The following is a 20,519-nucleotide window of genomic DNA, read 5'->3' as shown; positions in this document are numbered from 1 at the left end:
TCAATCAAAAAAAAAAAAGCTGGTTCCAGTTCATCAGTCATCGCTAACAGTTTGAAATGTTTTTTCTTCCAAAGAAACTTTTCTTTCTATTAGTTCACGTCTTGCCAAACCTGATGACTGCTCTCAGAAATGTAGTAAGAAAACATAAATATTGACATAAATGACACACTTTAGCTGTTGAGAGTTTTAATTAAAAAAACACAGTTTACAGCCCCGAAATGGTAATTTCAACTCAAATATTGTGAACAATTTATCATTAACAGTTTAGCAGGTTTTTCAGGTCACTGACTGCAAAACCTACAAAAAAACATGTCGATTTTCACATTTTCTAAAGAAAATGCGTTTGCCTTTGTAAAACTTGCAGCCATGTGTTTGCTGAGTGTTTCTATGCAAGGTATTCTGGTTTATCTCACGTTGCTGTGTGGTTGCTTGTTCATGTTTGGGGCATTACTAAGGGTTTGCTATACGGTTGCTACTTACTAGCTCAAGTCACATTTCTTTATGATAATTATGACTGACTGGCTGCCTCATTCAGTGCACATCTATGGGATTTTATCACCTGTTTTTATTGTCCCGCAGCCAAAATTGAAAGTGTGATTCCTTACTTTGGGCTACAGGTTTATTCTGAGCACTTCAAATTGCTTGCAGTGAAACAGACTCTCCATGACACAGAAATAGAAATGCATTTCACTTTTGTAATGGTGCCAGGAAAGGCTTGGTACATATGGACTGACAAAAAAGTGAAGGAACAAAAGAGAAGAAGCCAAAATTGCGCAAGGAGTCATAGACAGGGAGGGTTGTGAAATGAATGGTCGTCCCTTTCTTCTATTTTTTCTAGTTTTAAGTGGTCGAACAGGCCTGGGAGGATATGAGACTATGCCACGTTCCTGTTTTGCCGATGGCTGTTGTTGAGGTTTGTACTTGGCCATTCATCCACCTTTATTTGTGTCAGTATTACCTGAATTCTCACTTGACTCTGCAGTAAAGTCTTTTAAATAATGTAATTCCTTTATAGTGAAACATAAGCTAATTATCAAGGAGAGAAAAGCTTAATGGGTTACCGACTTGCTGCTATTTAGGGAACTGTGAGATGCATACAGTAAGTAGGTTGAGATGTTATTGTATCTCATATTGAACCTTTGAAATGTCAAATGGCTTATAAGATGTTCTGTGTGCGTAAATGTTGCAGCATGGGGCCTGTGCACTTCCAGGCAGTTAACACTTACACAGAAACTTGTGGTTTAAGTGATATTGACTTATATTGTCTCTTTTTACTGCTGCATGCCGTTTCGTTATGACCAAGGCTGTTCAGGAACAGATGTAATACTGAAGCAAAATAAGTGCAGTCACCTTTGCGCTGTCTTTGAACATCGTGGCAGAGGGTCTCAAGGGCCAAAAATCAAACTTGATTGATGGCTGGGGGCCGAACGTAGATGCTGCATTATATCCAATTATATTATTATTAGAATTCTCTATAGTTCAAATGCAAAAACAAAACAAAAAATGTTGAGACAAAAGATAAATTAGAAATGAAAATTTGGCATGGTGGGTCAAACCAAAGGTCATCATGGGCCAACTTTGGCATGCAGGCCTTGGTTTGGACACCTTGGTGGTTGGGATTAATATTTTGGAGTATCTATTTACACTAAGCCTTTTTGGAAGAGGCTATTTACTCTAACTCGGCCCACCAACGTGTGATTGGGCTGGTGAACACTACAAAAGATGGCTGTCAAAAAACTCCAGTGGCATTGATGGTAAAGCGCATGCCATAGGCTTTTTGACACGATCGATCTGAGTTCAAATCCGCCTTTTGCCAAACTTTTTTTTCTCCCTTTTTAAATCTAATTTCACGTCGGAAAGGCATTTATTTTCAATAAAAGTAGTATAAATAGCAGAAAATCCTGCTATTTTAACAATGTAAATAGCATCTATCACTAAAAAAATATGTTATTTTCACTTAGTGTAAATAACATCTAATTACTATTTACACTTAGTGTAAATAGCCTCTATCACTGTTTACACAGTGCAAATAGCCGCAGCCTTAATATTTTCATCAAATAATAATAACAAAGTTTTTATTTATTTCCAAATGTGATGATACCATGCAAAGGACCCCCTTCCTAAATCTAAATGCATCTATATATTTTCATTAATACATTTTCATGTGTGAAAAAAAAAGTTTAATAAATAAAAAGATAAATAAATATTTAAAGAAAAAATTCTAATTATATTTCCTGGAAAGTTGACAGCATGCTTTCTTTCTACTCACTATGAAAATTATATTAGATGTATAGCATTCAACCTATTCACGGAATAGCAGAAAAAAACAGCAATAATATTGAAGTAAAATTTTAATAAATAAAATTATTGCATTAAACATATATACAGTATAATATTATATAATTTATGTATGTTTTTATATTAATTTCTTAAGTTGAAATGATAACTTTGACAGCCCTAAAAATAAAAAATAAATTAAATTATTATTATTTATTATTTTGTTAGAAAAATGTTTCAGCAGCCCCCCAAACACCCCTTTGTTTTGTCCCCTTTTCACCCCTGGTGATCCTCTGTCCCAAATATGAGAAGAATTTATGACATTATTTAAATTTTCAAACTGTATATACAATAATGATGTATATACAGTATTGTGTATTATATGTATTTATTATATGGTGTCCATCCCTCTACATTTTCTGAAAGCATGACATACCTGTTTTTCATTGTGTTGTCAGGTTTGCTACTGACACATTTTTAATGACTCAGAGAGTACAAGGGAAAGTACACAGATGCCAGTAGTTCGTTGCAGAAGAGAGTTGAGGGAAATGATGATGTCTAATGCGAGTGATGGAAAAACACTCCTCAGAGCTCTGTGTTTTTATATGGAGGGGTAAAAACCCTGAGGTACTGTAGGGTTATCCCTATAAGCAAAGCATTCTTACTCAGAAATGCATAGTTAATTTGTCAAGATATGTCTGCTCTAGCAATGCTCACTTTCAGAACTGCTCATTTGCACTTGTAAAATGCTGTCACCTCAAAAGGACTGCAAGCTCACAAGTCCATAGGTGAAAGACAAGCCATGTAGTTGTTTAAAGTAGGTCATAAATATATGAAAACAGGAAATAATCACTTGTGGGAGTTTTTCTGTTTCTTGGGTTGTTTCAATGAAACGAGCGGATTCATTTCTGTCTTGAGAACAGTTTAGATGAGGTCAGACTCCTCTTTTTAATGAACTGCTTGTGGGAAATTATTCTTCCTTTATAGTCTGTGCAGTTCTGTACTTTCTAAATTTGCATGGCAAATACCTGAAACTTAAGTAGCGGATAAATAAATAAATACTGTAACAAAGTGCTGTGGAGGAGTAAAATGTTGCAGCTGTTAACCTCATGGGTCTGAGAGAGGGCTGTATTTCCTATTATTGGATTTACTCATGTAAGTGATCTTTGTCCTCAGGGTTTATATGAATAGTTCACCAAAATATGAAAATTGTGTCATCATTTACTCACTTCAATGTCATATGTATAACTTTCTTTGGAGCACAAGTTGTTGACCAGAATATTTGGTACTGCACCCAATCACAATCTTACTGAACGCTCATTTTTAAGGATATCAACCTCAAATTTGACACAACTTGTTTATATTTATGGCTTTGATTTTCACGTGGTTTTAGAGTAATACATGTTTTGGAAAATATATATTTTATATATAATTAAAAAATTGTATTTTGTGTGGTTTTTTTTTTTTTAAATGTCTGTAATCTTTTTTAAACTTTTTCTTTCTTCAGCAATAATCTGCCAAGTGTCTTCTTAAAAAGAGACCAAACTGTGCTTTAAATTGGAAGTTTCATTTTCAGTAATAAATGGATCAACATTAATAAATGGATCTATGGATAACTATTTCATAAATATAATTTAATACCATAAACACCCCCCAAAAAACAAAATATATAAAAAAAAACAAAAAAAAACATTATCAAACCTAGATATAGTATGCTAAATTAAATTAAATTTTGACTGCCATGTGAACAGCTCCAGAAGGTTAAATAATATTTCACAATATTACTTAAATATATAACAAATAAATGCAGCCTTAGTAAGCCTAAGAGACGTCTTCCTAAAACATTTAAAAAATAATAATAATTCTAACTAACCCCAAACATTTGAATGGAAGTGATGCAGACCTGAGTCAGTTTTGTTGTTTGTTTTGGGATGCAGGTCATGTGAAGTTCTTCTAAACAAATTAACCACTACTGGTCACATATAATTTGCATGCTCCCGGCCACACTTTTCTCCAAATAAATTACCTTTGGAGAGCAACTTCAATTCTCATAAACAACTGCCACTGTGTGTGTGAAAAGTTTGGATGGTAAATCCAAAAGGACAGACACTTCAATAGCATAGTCCAACTGGCGTCTTCTCGTGAGACATCCGTCACGCTGTGATTTGCGACCTACCGGAGCGAGTATCACAGTGCTGGAGGACCATATGAGGTCCCAAGGACATGTAGGGGAATGTTGCAGGGTGTGTTTGCTGTGGTGTTTTGACAACGAGTGATGCTGACGAGTGATGACAACCAGAGCTGGTGGTACCGGGTGGCAATTTATGTGCCGAAGACGTGAAAACCTACCGTGAATTGTTTGACACATCAGTGACAGGGTCATTAGAATCACTCATGGCTTACTAATATGTTTTATACCATAATCGCTGGATGAAATGGCACAAAGAGCAGCCAATGTGCTGATCTATCAAGGATTTTTGGCTCCCTCACCATCAAGGACACTTTGTACTTCAGCGTATCAGGTGTCAGTGTTGAGTCTCAACGCATCTGAGATGATGGAATATAAACGATGACATCATCACAGCGCTGCAGCTGTAGACCGTGATGAAGATTTCTTCCAAACACAAAGAACAGTAGCCGTTCTTACCAGTAGAGAAACTATACAGGTCTTCCCAGATCTCTTTGTCTCATATATCTGGGTTCAGATATGATTAAAAGGTGTTAAAGGGTTACTCCACCCCAGAATGAAAATTTGGTCGTTAAAAGTTTGTCGTTCCAAACCCGTAAAAGCTTAATTTGTCTTCGGAACACAAATTAAGATATTTTGGATGAATACCGGGAGGCTTGTGACTGTCCCATTGACTGCGTACGCTATTTGCGTCCAGCGGATATTCTCCAAAATGGCGCTATGCTGACGCAGAGGAGAAGAATTGTTGAATAAAGTTGTTGTTTTTGTTTTCTTTGTGCAGAAAAAAAGTGTTCTTGTCACTTCATTAAATTCAGATTGAACCACTGATGGCAGATTAACTATTCTGACGATGTGTTTCATACTTTTCTGGGCCTTGACAGTGTAATTTACTTGGCGGTCAATGAGACAGTCACAAACCTCCCGGTTTTCATCAAAAATATCTTAAATTGTGTTCTGAAGACGAACAAAGCTTTTACGGGTTTGGAACGACACGGGGATAAGTGATTAATGACAAAATTTTCATTTTGGGGTGGAGTAACCCTTTAAGAATATAGAGCTTTTTACACTTGAAATGATAATCCCAGTGTCATTATGAAAGTAGGGATACACCGATATAAAAACGATACTGAATGATTATTTTCATGTTATGGCCGAAAAAAGCCATATTTAATGCCAGTTACTTTTTTCAAGTAACTAGTAACCCATTTATTGACTGACCCCATGTTGAGAGAAATTGAGAGTGAGGTGCAGAAGCACTTTCTTCATCCAGAAGCTTATTAATGTCACTTTTGGTGTGAAAGGGCATTTACAGTTCCCAAAAATGTAACTTTTTTTTTTTTTGTTATTAAAAAAATGAATAACCAAGTCCAGCCCAGGTGACAAAAATTAATGCAAAAGTAACGTAATGCATTACTCTCCATAAAAAGTAAAACAATTAGTTACTTTTTATGGAGTAAAGCAATATTGTAATGCATTGCTTTGCATTCATTTTATATAGTAACTTCCTCCTCTCCAAGACAGATAGATAGATCCATAGATAGACTTTTTTTGTTGTTGTTTTTATAACTTTAAGCCCTGTTTTACTCAGGGTTAAACAAAGGTCTTAACCCAGGATTAAGTGTGGTATGAGAAGTCACAGGTGTTACCTGAAAAACAAAAACACAATCAGTGCCAGATTGACCCAACAAAATGCATCTGGTTTTTCACACAAAGCTGCCAACTTTAGGAGGTTTAGTCTCATCTGGCTGTATATTAATGCTCTAAAGCAAGATGTTGTCTCGGTAAGAGGAAGGCAGCATCTGGACCTTACATATTAGCTGATACTTTAGCGTCTCTAATCTTGATATTTTATCAGCACCAAAGCCGTATATGGGAAATAAAATGAACGGCCAAGATATCATTTGTTATCAATCTCTTGGCAAGAAAAGAGCAACAAAGTGTTCAGAAGGCTAACGGCCATTTAGAGCATCTAAACATGATTTTCCTGGCACTGATGGTTGACGCTTGTGTTCAAAATTCTATTTTATTGGCTAAACATTGTTGCTAGCCTATAATAGTAATCATTTGTTCTACTGGACATTTGCAGATTGTGTCAGATAAAACAATCAGTCGATTATGTCCTGTCAGTCTAAAGGCAGTGGGAAAATCATTCAACGAAAACTTCTTTTGGCAGAGTTGCAGCATGAAAAACAATATAATTTAAATTCAGAATAAATTATACACCAAAAATGAATAATGTGACAATACTAGACTATTAAGCCACTTTTCTTGTTATTGAGTTTAAAGAAATGTTTTAGAAGAAATGTAAATCTAATCATTTTAAAATGTAGTAGTAGTAGTAGTACTAATAATACTAGTAATAATATTAATAATTTATTAAATAATAATGCATTTCAGTTGTGCAATTAATCAGTTTAAAGTTTTAAAACAAGGTGGCAGAAAAAAGACCAAACCATCAAACTGTCAGTACTGGTATAAGCAGATGTTGTTCTGCTTTCAGTATAATGATGAAAAATATATTCATGGCATTTCCGTAATGAAGGTGCATACACAATATACACAGTATATTTCTGTAAAAAACTCTCTTTTTCATTTTCAGTGTCATGGATGTTACATTTGAAGCAAAAGTGTATTTAATTTTGTTGGATGTGAAATCTAATGTAAATTTGATTAAGGAATGAGATGTCTGGAATTTGAAACATGCCTTGATTTCCTCTCTTGAAGAACACATGTCAGATTTGAGGAAATGGCTCATTTTCGTGCACTGGAAATGTACAAAACAGGTTTTGTGCCAAAAGTTTGACGACTGCTGTTTAGCATTTGATAGACGATCTTTATACATCCTACGCAACAATTAAAATCAGAGCTGGTGAAATGGTGGGAATTGGATCTCTTGAGAACAGTGAAATGGGACGCTCCACATCTGCTGTGTTTCCTCTCATCTACAGTAATGGTGTTGGATTGTGAGATTTAGTCCAAACACTCGCGACCTATGCTAGCAGACGTGTTTTTCCAGAACACAGCCTTAATCACAAAACAAATCTGCTGAACATTTATTGCAGGAAATGTGGAACTGATAATAACACAGTCATTTAAAGAAGGAGTTTCTGCAGGGCTGTTGTGCCATTCCTCGTGGTTTCAGTGAAAACTTGTTTTGTCTTGAAATTGTCTACTTTTGACCAGTTCCAGAAAGTGCAAACCATGCTACAATAAAACAGAAGATGTTTTCTACATCCACTCTTTAAAATCATGTGGTTATTATTATACATGAAATATACTTGTAGACTACGGCAGTCTCAGACTTTTGCCAGCTTCAGCAGAGGACAATAAGGGACAATCCATTTCCACATCATACCACATATGCAATCTGAAACAGAATTAAATCATTTTAATGTCATACTGAAGTGTTCAAATACTGTTAGACACATCAGTTTGGTGTCTACTTTGCCAATTCTAATACTCAAGAAATGTGATTGGGAACAGATTTGATGCTTCATTTGGACTCATCACAAAAAATAAGACTTGAGGCTTGACTTCAGAGGCTTGCGAACATCAGATTTCACAAGTCCGACTTTTACAATTTATTGTCTATTCTGATCTATCATTTTAATCTTTTACAATTGCAAAACTGTTCAACTTGCAAAAAATACTAAAGTGTTTGCAGCTGTTTGGGTGTAAGGCACTAAAATCCAGGACTAACTGCTTCCCGATACTTAACAACACAATTACGTTGCAATACGTGATAGCTGTTCTAATAATTTCTCTCTCCTCCTCAGATTTGTGGCTTTGTGAATGCTATTAGCCCGGTGGGGAATGATCAGCAGAACCTAATGGCTTTCCGCTTCTCTGCATTTAACCCCATCTTGGACCCCTGGATCTTCATCATCTTCCGTAAGGCGGTCTTCCACCACATCCGGGCAGTCTTCCGCTGCTGCTTCCCCAGAGACTCAGTGAAGACCACAGCCCAAAACTCCCTGTCCTTCCCCCTGGAGGCTGGAGAACCCAAACACAACTCCAGCATCCAGACTAAGATCTACTGCAGCCTCCCCCAGTGAGGCCTTGATGAGCAATGATGCACTTATGATGACGTGCAATGAGATATAACAAGACGATGAGACTTAGAAGCCTGAAAAGACTGCCTGAATGTATCTAGTGGTACTAAGAAAGAACCAAATATAAAAGCCTGGATGTCAAAGGACCTGTTTCCTCTCCATTGGCGATGGAGGGGAAATATTTTGTAAATATGTGAACTGATGCCCATCACTAAACAGACTCTTTCGTGCAAGTAAACCACAGAATTAGTTGAGCAAAGATGTGAAGCAAAGCTGACAAATGAACAGAATGTGAAGACAAAAAACAAACAATGTCCATTTGGGGAACTGGCACATACCACAAGTGTACCAATAATCAGCAAGCATAGAACATCATGAACTATGAGAAGGTGAAGTTGACCACCAACTTGCTCAGTAATAGACTAATGAAAGGGGAAGCCTTAATCATTTATAGCAGAGCCACTGGATATATTTGCAAAAGTTAATAACGCCATGCAACCAAGATATGGGGTGGAAAACGCTTCGCATATATCACTTTAATGTCCTTCTAAAATCGACACACTTTTATGCAACCCAAACTGCAGTGCCAAGAGTGTACGGTGTGACAAAATATGTGCTGGAATGTTACAGCTGTTTAGTATGTCTCATTAAATATTCATACAACTTGGTTTGTTTTCATAATCTGAAGGAAGCAGTTAAAGCATCAAACAGTGAAGATAATTGCATTAACTCATGAAGAAACATTTCCACGGAAGTTATTAAACAGCTTATGAATTGGTGTTAATTCATTTTTCAGCAAATTAGACGACATGTACAGTTTAAAGCAATTCAGAATTAACTCAACATAAAAAAGTGAGAAACAAAGTTTAAGATAACTATGATATACCAAGTAACAATTTCAGACGTTAAAAAGACTATTTGGTATGAACTCATACTAGATATAATACCAAAATAGTTTTTTGGGTGTAGTAAGGATGTGTTTTTGGAAGAGCACCTTTTTGATGAAAATTTAAAAATTACATTTCAGTTACTTCATAGAGGTATGCTCATTTAATTTAACTGTAATAATTTAATGTAAATAATAAAAATAAATGACTGTAAGATTGCATCATAACCAGGTGCGATTTTAATGAATAGCTGTGTGGTACAGGAGTTTGGACCAATAAGATTGCACTGTGGGCGGGGCTCCCCAGCCACCAAAATAGGAATCAAGCGATCAGCTTGATTAGAACAAAATGTGATGTGGAAGAGATGGCTTTTATCTTTAGATTCTTTAGCATGTCATGTCTGTTAGTATACGGTGTTAGAGGAAAGACTTCTGTATAGTGTAAATACAATTGACCATGCAGTATGTTTCCAGTTCTGATGTATACAGTTTAAACTATCCTAATACAATGCATGTCTGCTTTCAAAGCTACCGATATCACCCTAAATGTTTCATTCAAAAACATGGATATCTGTCTTTAAAATACATACGGTACGGTGTACAACTATTGAAACATTTATATACTCTGTTTGAAGCTATCTGCTGCTAAAACTGCCGCTATAGTACATTGGTCTGTTATACCAATGGATACCAAAAAGGACAGTGTCATTATATGCTTTACTAAGGTCATTCTCAGGAAACATTGCAAGAAAATAAATTATTTCATTTGAAAATTTTACTGTGGAACCTTAAAGAAATCAGATTTTCCCATCTTGGGCCCAAATTTTTGTTTAATTGTTATTAGTTATTTATTATTCACTAGCCCTATGGCTAACCATGAAGTGGTACTTTATTTGAACCTAATCACAGTACTTTTGTAATTTATTTATAATTTCAATAAATAACTGAATATATTCTGTAGTATTGCTCAGTTTTGTTGTGCCTTGAAATAAATCATACATTACATTCAGGAAAAAAGTAATAACCCACACAATTATTATTTTATTTCAGTGCTGTTACAGAGAAAATGTTTCAGGGTTGAAGTGCAATATGCATAATAATTGCCTTAGCTTGGCTAGCAATGCTAATAATATTAATATTATTAGTAATATTTTCTTTCTGCAAAAAACAAAGACAGATCAGAAAATATTCTCAGTAAATACATAGAGCACACTGTAAAAAGTTATAAGTTGACTTAACTTAAAAAAATTGAGGAAACCTGTTGCTTGATGATTAAGTAAATAATAATTTTAAAAAATTAAAAAGTTAAGTGAACTTGACAATTCAGTTAACTTATTTTTTTAATTATCATTTACTTAAAAATTTTAAGGCAACAGGTTTCCTCGGTTTTTTTAAGTTAAGTCAACTTATCACAGTGCATTTTAGAAAACTGTATAGATGATATTTAAATTTTAATTGAAGCAAAACATTTGATTTTATTCTATTAAAATAACAGTGTTGAATGGGAACATTCAAGTTCATATAATTTTTTTTTTAAAACATGTTTGCTCTATATAGGAAAATCTAAGAAATAATATTAATAAATTCAGTATCCTGTCATATGATCACATTTATCACACAAACGACAGTGTTTTTCTGAGAATGACCTATTAACAGTCTGTATAGTTTTCAGGTGGATCGGTAAGTTTAACTAACTAAACAAACTAATTAACTCATAGGTCATACAGCATTGATGTAGACCGCGCAACAGGTTTTACAAAGACTGTAGAGTGACAGTTTAAATTAATTTCCTCACCATGGTTGATATAAGTGTGTAGTGTCTGCATGCATGATGTGAATTTGATGCCCTGTCGTGATATGATATTGTGTGTTTTGATGATTCGTTGCACAGTGTTGTCCAGTGCTTGGTGTGCATTGTGTTTGTTCATGCAGTGTTGACTCAAGCTAGAAACAATGGAGACTTAGTAAAGAACACAAAGTAAAGAAAACATGTGTCTTTGTCCGTTTCTTCAGGCATGCAATTTAGGTAATCGATATACCATTTTATAAAAAACATCAATTGCACAATCTTGGATTTCGAAGTGAGGTTCAGAGAGAAATGAAACACAACCTCCAATAGAAGCACTTCTGTGGTTTCACATCACACGATCAATACTGAAAGGTCCAAATAAAACAGAACTGATCCTACAGTATTAGCTTAAAAATGGACAAACAGCCAAATATACCAGGCATATGAATTTTATGAAAATTAAACAGATGAGCGCAAACGGATTTAACAAATCAGAATGTAATCCTAAAATTCAGATCAAACTACTTTAGTTCATAGTGTATACTTTCACCTAGTTTCATATCAACTTTAGACTGCCTGAAATAAGTTGGCTTTACTAACATACTAACTTATTTTTTCCATCGGTTTTTGACTATGAAAAGCGGCCGATGTGTAAGAGAATTGGCTCAACTGTGGCGCGGACTCATAAAAATCACATGGTGTAGTCAATTTTACAGTTGATTTGTGAATTTCCATGAATGGAATCCAGTGTTTTGAATAGAATTCCACATGATCATATATTTCATGTGAGGGTAAAATATTTACCCACTCAGATTTTGCAAACCTGTTCGAGTTCATTACTGAAAACAGACAAGGGATCAACAACAATGGACCATTTTGCCAAAATCTTGCTAATGTGAGCAATGTCACCTGAATCATATCACAGGGAGATCAAATTATGCTATTCTGATTAACTATTGCTAATGCACCAGCGAATCGCTCACAATAAAATCAGTAACGATCAAGAAAATAAATAGCGTCACTTTTGATCGCATCACACTTTAACCTTTTTAAAAAATCTCCCTGTTTATAATAAACTTGCATACATAATGGTTTCATAATGTGACTGAGTGTCATAGGCATTTTGGCATTGTGTGTTTATGAGAGCAAATATATGTTTGCTCTGTGCTGTTGATCTAGGTTATTGTAATGCTGCAATGCTTCAGTTGGTGTATAAAGCGTGACAGATGTGGGCCGCTGTCCTGCATTTGCAGTCCCTCTTTGTAATGAATGGGCACTCCAGTATGACTCTCAACAGACGGCCTGTTGTTAACACTCATTCATTTGAAGCAGCGGCTTGGGTGTCTTTAAGTACTTTACAATCAACTAGCAATGAATTAAAGTTAATGGAAGTTGAACTAAGAAATGGAACACTATATAATCAAGAACTGATCTTTCAGGCAAACCTGGTAACAACACATTTACAATTTTTCTCAGTCACTTTGGGACATTTCTCAGATCACAGCTGAAATTCTTAAAACTACTTGTTCATCTAGTCGCGTGTGCACATCATAAAAGCAATTTATTGTTCTTTTGAACAAATTGCCAATGCTTTAGCACATTCATGCAACTGATTATGTACAATTGTAAGCCGTTTCCTACATTATCAACTGCTTATTTCATGTTGATCAAAACTGGTTCTCTGTTAAATAGACTACCCCCCCCAAAACACCTAGGCATTAATTCATTGCTTAAGTCATTAAATACAAAACGGTCCAATTGTCATAATTTGTCAAGCATATATTCTATACATTTCTATAAGACTTTTTTTTTTTTTTTTTTTTTTGTAAATGTGTCCTGAATTGATGAACTGCACAGGTAAATCTTGAATTTCACTAATGAAGTGGAAATGTAAAGCATTAGTTCAACCAATGATCAACCAGTTCTCTAAAATAGCTCAGAGATGCGTGTCATGAGGCTTCGTTTGGAAAACATATATTGACAGAGCATCATTTCTGAGAACAGGAGAACAAAAAGGAAATGAACAGGGTCAACACCAGGTAGGACAAAGAGTAAAGAGGCGAGGTGGAAGGGTTGTGAGGCAAAACAGAGGAAGAGGCAGAAGAGGCCAAGGACATAGGCACATTTCGGATGAAATAAGGGCCCTAATTGTGGGCCATGTTCTCAATTATGACCTTACAATGGTTGAGGTGAGTTTAAAAAGTAGATGCTGGGAGAATATCTGTGTCCTCAGTCATTCAAACATTTGTGGAGCATGTATGCAATCAAATAATGTTGCTGTGCTGTAACTGTAATGCTTATATATTACAGTAGTCCATATACATTTTACATTATACAGTAAATAGACATCATACAGAAACATACTGTAATGTGTGTATAGACAGATAGATATGTCTATGACATTGCTCTGTAACTGGTTGTCAGACCACCTGTAACTGTGAATCCTGTCCTCTTGCAATCAATAGCCCACTTAATGTGTAAATTTTCAATCATTGTCATAAAAAGCATAGCCATAGTCAGAGCTGGGTAAATTACTTACAAATTGTAGTGCGTTACTGATTCCAAATTACATAATGAAAAACTGTAGTTAGTAACATAATCTATTACATTGCACATTTTAGGTAATATAATCAGACTACTTTTGGATTACTTTTATTACTTTTGACCTAAATTGGTCATCGCATTGATTTAAATAGCATAATCTTGTTGATTATTGATATAAAAATGCAAAGAAATGGAAAAAAACAAGTCCATTTGTTGTTATTATCAATATTATAAAGTGCATTAAGCATGAAGATTTCTCATAAGAGAAATCAACATTTCTCAAATGTAAAGGAATTGCAGGGGGTTCGAGAGTTAAAATGAGCTCATTTCAAATTTGATGCCTGCTACGGGTCTCAAAATAGTTGGGACGGGGGCATATTTACCATGGTGTAGCATCTCCTCTTCTTTTCAAAACAGATTGAAGACGTCTGGGCATCGAGGTTATGGGTTTCTGGAGTTTTGGTGTCGGAATTTGGTCCCATTCTTGCCTGATATAGATCTTTTTGTTTAATGATGCACCAAATTTTCTCTATAGGTGAAAGATCTGGACTGCAGGCAGGACAATTCAGCACCTGGACTCTTCTACTACAAAGCCATGCTGTTGTAATAGCTGCAGTAAGTGGTTTTGCATTGTCCTGCTGAAATACACAAGGCCGTCCCTGAAATAGACGTCTTCTGGAGGGGAGCATATGTTGCTCTAAAACCTTTATATACCTTTCAGCATTCATAGTGCCTTCCAAAACATGTAAGCTGCCCTGCCCTTGGTCCAAATTAGTTGCTAGATATTCTCCCAGCTGAATCTTTTCAAAATGTCTTGCTTTTTCAGCCCTTTGTTGCCCCATACCAACTTTTTTTAGATCTGTAGCAGGCATCAAATTTGAAATGAGCTCATTTAGTGGATAAAAGTGTAAAATATATCCGTTTAAACTTATGTTCTCTATGTTCTATTGTGAACAAAATATTGGCTCATGTGATTTGAAAGTCTTTTAGTTTTCATTTTATTTAAATTTAAAAACCGTCCCAGCATTTCCGGAATTCGGGTTGTTGCACAATACAGGTGCATCATTCGCAATAATTCCAGTAATGTACATTAAGCAAATGTCATATTTTCATAATGTCATATTTCCTGATCCTAAATGACAGCATGTACCATGCAGTGGCCTTTAGATTAATCCGAGAAAAAAATAAAAATAAAAAATAGCAGATTTCCATATTGTAAAACTGTTGTTGGATATTCTTGTTCCCCATAGCGACTATATCATGATACCACAGATTTAGTATTTGACAATTTCCTGTTAGTTCACTGAGATGAAAGAATGTGATTTAATGTATTATTTTAGCAATAATATAATACATTTACTTTTACAATACATAAAAATAATACATTTTTATTTTTAATTTATTCAGCACAAGTAGCATTGTCTAGGATCACATAAAGGAATACAGATGTGGAAACCACTGATTCCAATGTTGAAATGATGTATGCAGATGAGTCAAATGATTTTGGAAATCTATCTCATTTTCTCAGCATTATTATGCATACCAGATATTAACCTACTAACCCAAAGGTTAAAATCACACATGATCATATTGTGTGCAGTATTTTCAATAATGCATCATCAGTTTCCCACAGAAAAGGGGAGGGATGAGTCTGACATCAAACAGGGATTTATGATTATGTGGGCATTGCATGTTTGATTGGAAGTGAGATGCTATTTGACGTCAGGCACACAGCAGATGTTTGGCCTTTTATGGAGTCATGAATCAAACTCTGTTAACATTTCAACAGCAGTGACAGCAGTCGGTATTTACAGTCTCATCTGTGTATTTGAAATCTATTAAAAGTTAACTAATCCTTTCCAAGAGTACATGATTGCTTCAGATCAGCATGACATGTCTTGGTTTACTTTGTTACCTTATGTAAGTATTCTGAAAAAAGAAGTGTGGAATGGTTGCATCCGTGTGGTTAGTGTTCATTTAAAGATGTTTTAATTGTTGTTTTATATTATAAAACAGATGATTTCCAAGTTCAAAGCTGTTATGCAATGCACATAAATGCATATTTTGAATGCATCAAGTTCATATTCATTTGCAATAATGACCACCAAAGTGTGATTACCTGCATCTGATACAGCGTTCATTCTTCAGCTCAATCTCATATTCACAAAAAAACATTAGTTTGAATGTCCGCTGAGGTGATTTCCGATGACAGCGCAGCTCAATGCATTTGTTGGTTGTGTCTTATAAGGTGTTGTTTGAAAGTAAAAATAACTTGTTTACAACCCTGTTTCAGTCTCATTTGATATAAGTCTTTACTGCTGACTCACTCATCTCTTGTCGCCATCTATGGTTCCCTGAGATGGAACGAGATGTTGCGTCCTCTAGCAGTTGCTATGGGCAATGCCTCCAGTATGACTGAAGCACATGTCTAAACATGACAATAACATTGGCCGGTGACAGCCTATGACGACACTACCTGTGCGACCATAGTATAAAAGGATACCAGAGGAACATTTCATTCCCTCTCAGTGAACCATGGTTACATGCGTAAACTGAGACACTCACACTGCATCCTCTAGTGGTCGCTATGCGGAAATACCCACTCTGGCATGGTGAGGGGAGTGCATGCCATATTACTTGGGGCAAGCACTAAGCACCAACTCCACGGGGTCACTGTTGGAGTTGCCCCTCAGACGCATCAGTGGCTGTCAGTGACACTATCCCCTTCAGCCAAAAGTCAGAAGCCACAAAAGACTTACCTGCTGAGGACTGGGCAGAAGGGAGCTTGGTCCCACGTCAGAGCTCAAAAGGCTTGGAATCAGATATAGCCTACAAGATTTGATTCCTTTAAGTGGATATGGCCAGGCATCTAGAAACCCTGGCCTGTAACCCAGGTGGACTCGTATGTCTACCCCTAATCTCCCAGAGAGTCTATGGGGTAGCCAATCTCTGACTCGGCACACAGTAAAGGTATCCAGTGAAAGGGAAATTACAATTGAAACAGCAATCAACTCCCACCATTAACAGAGATGGAGGTATACTAATCAAAGAGACCTCAAAAAGAATCCTTCAACTTGATAGCATGGAGCTCTGAAGAGCATGATACTCGTCTTTGACACAAGAGTATCTCACTCAACCTGCAACAAGCAGTTACAGGGAGGCAAGAAGGAGTGTGAATTCATGACAACACTGATGAAGCACAACTCACCCAAATCTTCAGCACTCATACATTTCTATATAAGAAATCTAATAAAGGTCAACAAATTATTTCCAAGAGTACATGATTGGTTCAGGTGACCACCAAATTTCACTGTGGGAACCAGACAATTCTCACTGTACTTCTCTCCCTAGCAACAACATACATTTTAGTTGCCGTTAGGTCCAAAATGATTGACTTGGTGGCATGAGAGCACAGTGTGGATTCCCAGAAGTTTCATCTTGTGCTTTGGCTACAGTAGGTACTTCCTGTGTGGACAAAAACCATACAGTACATTTTACTGCTGCAGGACGCATGTTACTGTGCAGGAAGAAACGATCATTTTTTTCATAGCTTTTGCCAGCTCTAAGACATTTGATTGGCATTTTCTTGCTCCACTTCCATTGCTCAGGAAAAATCACTCACTGAAGGTGCTTGTATTTGTTAATCTTCTTCTGCTGCTGCTCTGGAAGTCTATAGCAGCCCATATAAATTTGGCATACAGATACGAGACAGTCTGAACATTAAATCACACCAAATATGGAGTCTCTAATTCAAACCCTCTAGCGCCACCACTTGTCTAGTTTCATTCAGGTTTGTGCTAATAACTTTTGAACCATAAAGTTATTTTTTCCTCTAATTCCATAGCTCATGCAGTGTTGAACAAATATGCAATTTAAATTTCTATGGGTCAAGATTTTTGCAATTTTGAATTATTTGATAAACCTACTTTTTCGAAGTCATCCTAGACGGTTTGTCTGATTTTCACCAAAATTTGCTCGGATCATTTTTAGACCATGCTGACAAAAGTTAAACCATTCTCAAATAATGCGCAAACAAATTTGACAAAGAGCACATCAAAATGGACATGAGCCTATACTGTATCTCAGCAATGCTTTAGCATATTGAAACCAAACTTGGTGTGTGTTATAATGACAAAGACCTGCACAGTTTTGGAATAGTGCCATCTAGTTGGTCATGAGATGTGAAAAATGGCTATTTTGCTTATAATTTCTGAATGGATTGGCCAAAAATCACAAGACTAGTAACTTCAATTCAGTGGCACATACTGAGTTGAACATAACCAATCCATAACCAATGTCATCCATTGGCCATTTTGAATTTAGTTGTAAAATGCTATATTTTATGAATGCATTGGCATGTCGTTATGAAACACAATACTGTATGTGTCTTCGACACCATGCCCTAAAGGTATTCAAGATGTTTTGTGGCATCGCCATCTTGTGGTCAATAATTATAATGAAATTTCAAAAAATACTAATAGCTTTTGATTAGTTTTGCCTATTGTCATGAGTCTGGTCTTTACAGATTCCTTGGGTCATGCCGAGAGCATCAATACCAAATAAGCCATAATCAGCCAAACCTCCTGTCTGCCATTTTAATTTTCTTACTTTCTTAGACTCTCTTAGACTGTTGGTCCGATTTTCACCAAATTCGACTCGGGTCATCTTCAGACCATGCTGGCAAAAAAAATAAAAAATTCATATTGATAAACAAAATGGTTTTGTTTAATGCATCAAAGAATTTGCTGGCATGCCAAACTGCATCTGAGGCTGCATCTCTGCAAAGCTTTGACATATTGACACCAAGCTTTGTGTGTGCCATTGCTGCATCACATAACATGCTTGGCCCCTTAATTGCTTTATACATTTTTTGTATAAAAGCCTTTCCACACTGAGTGCGAAAAAGCGAAAACAAATTCCGGACGCGATGACGCACTGGAATAAAACAACAGCTTCCTATGGATGCTTCCACATAGACCGCGGACATTTGCGCACCGAAAAGTCTGCAAATGGTTTTTTTTTTTCGTCCAGTCCGACGAATGTTTTCAATTTTGCAAAACGAAAACACGGGCCATCCAATAAGATTTGAGCATTACATCACGTGGCCAGAGCAACTGCTGTTACCCAAAAGGTTGACGCGGTGGCGCTAAAAGCTAAGAAGACTGTTTTGAGCACGAGTGTAAAAACATAGAAATAGAGGACTTTTTCCGCAAGAGAGAAGAGAGTGAATGCTGAGTTCTTGTTATTGATGGTATTTAAGAACAGACTATTCTCACATGTTCTTAATGCAGAATAACATTTCTATTAATTGTCCACTGAATTATGTGATCTGAAAAGCATAGCCCTAGTAGCCATAGTTAAAAGGATAGCCCACGCAAAAATGAAACTTATGTTATCATTTACTCACATTCTTGTCATTCCAAACTTGTATGACTTTCTTCTTTCTTTGAAACGTAAAAGAAGATATTTTGAAGAAAGTTGGTTACCAGTTTCGGTTCCCTTTGACTTTTGACACGGTATGGACTAAAAAAATACAACGGAGGTCAAAGGGAACGGAACCATTTGGTTAGCAACATTCTTCAAAATATCTTTTGTGTTACGCAGAAGGAAGAAGTTCATACAGGTTTGGAACAACATGTAGGTGAGTAAATGATGACAGACGTTTTAACTTAGACTGTCCCTTTAACACTTAAAACAATGAGTTGGCAATCCACTTGTACCATTGTGTTATTTTGTGCAAAGAAAGTCTCCTGACAAAAGCAGCTCCATTGTTGTCAGCATTAATGAAGGGAAGATTCTTTTACAACAAACCGGTTCTTTCGTTGTTACACGAGCAGAATCAAACTCTGATTAAGTCAAGCCATAAATATATTTCTAGTAGTGTACAAATGTTTTTTAAAACTATAATTTTTCCTCTTCTGGTGCCCAAGAAAAATTGGTTACATCTGAAAACAATTTGCCTCTGGTCGGGATATCACTTCTTTTCAAGTCACAGTGTCTGTCAGACATGTCCAAAAATGAGTTTTGACTGAGCAGCTAGCAAATTATAGCTTATTGAGCAAGTTAACAGGCTAAATGTTGAATCAAGCTGCAAACTGTTTTAAATGATTCAGTCCGATTTGGTGTACTGGTTCATCAAGTTCACTAAAAATAACCAGTTCAAAATAATGATTTGTTCCAGTCAGCAGTAAGTCTCGAAATGATTCATCAGGCTATAACACTTTTAAATATATATTAAATAGCAATGTCTTGCAATTAGTAATTTTATATACAGGTGCATCTCAATAAATTAGAATGTCGTGGAAAAGTTCATTTATTTCAGTAATTCAACTCAAATTGTGAAACTCGTGTATTAAATAAATTAAATGCACACAGACTGAAGTAGTTTAAGTCTTTGGTTCTTTTAATTGTGATGATTTTGGCTCACATTTAACAAAAACCCACCAATTCACTATCTCAACAAATTAGAATATGGTGACATGCCAATCAGCTAATCAACTCAAAACACCTGCAAAGCTTTCCTGAGCCTTCAAAAATGGTCTCTCAGTTTGGTTCACTAGGCTACACAATCATGGGGAAGACTGCTGATCTGACAGTTGTCCAGAAGACAATCATTGACACCATTCACAAGGAGGGTAAGCCACAAACATTCCTTGCCAAAGAAGCTGGCTGTTCACAGAGTGCTGTATCCAAGCATGTTAACAGAAAGTTGAGTGGAAGGAAAAAGTGTGGAAGAAAAAGATGCACAACCAACCGAGAGAACCGCAGCCTTATGAGGATTGT

The 20,519-nt window shown here is 36.0% G+C and overlaps 1 protein-coding gene across 1 annotated transcript in view; it reads left to right on the top strand.

Moving 5' to 3' along the window:
• The window catches only part of ptgir (prostaglandin I2 receptor), a 28,760-nt gene extending 17,352 nt beyond the window's left edge, over positions 1-11,408 (top strand). Inside the window, exon 3 of the mRNA XM_058799026.1 lies at positions 8,242-11,408. Coding sequence (XP_058655009.1) covers positions 8,242-8,520 — 279 coding nt within the window. The 3' untranslated portion in view covers positions 8,521-11,408. The remainder of the gene's footprint in view (positions 1-8,241) is intronic.
• Positions 11,409-20,519: the final 9,111 nt, after the last annotated feature.

The sequence above is a fragment of the Onychostoma macrolepis genome, chromosome 15, assembly GCF_012432095.1.
Source record: "Onychostoma macrolepis isolate SWU-2019 chromosome 15, ASM1243209v1, whole genome shotgun sequence".
In the NCBI taxonomy this organism is placed as follows: Eukaryota; Metazoa; Chordata; class Actinopteri; order Cypriniformes; family Cyprinidae; genus Onychostoma; species Onychostoma macrolepis.
This window is presented reverse-complemented; position numbering and strand designations above follow the sequence as displayed.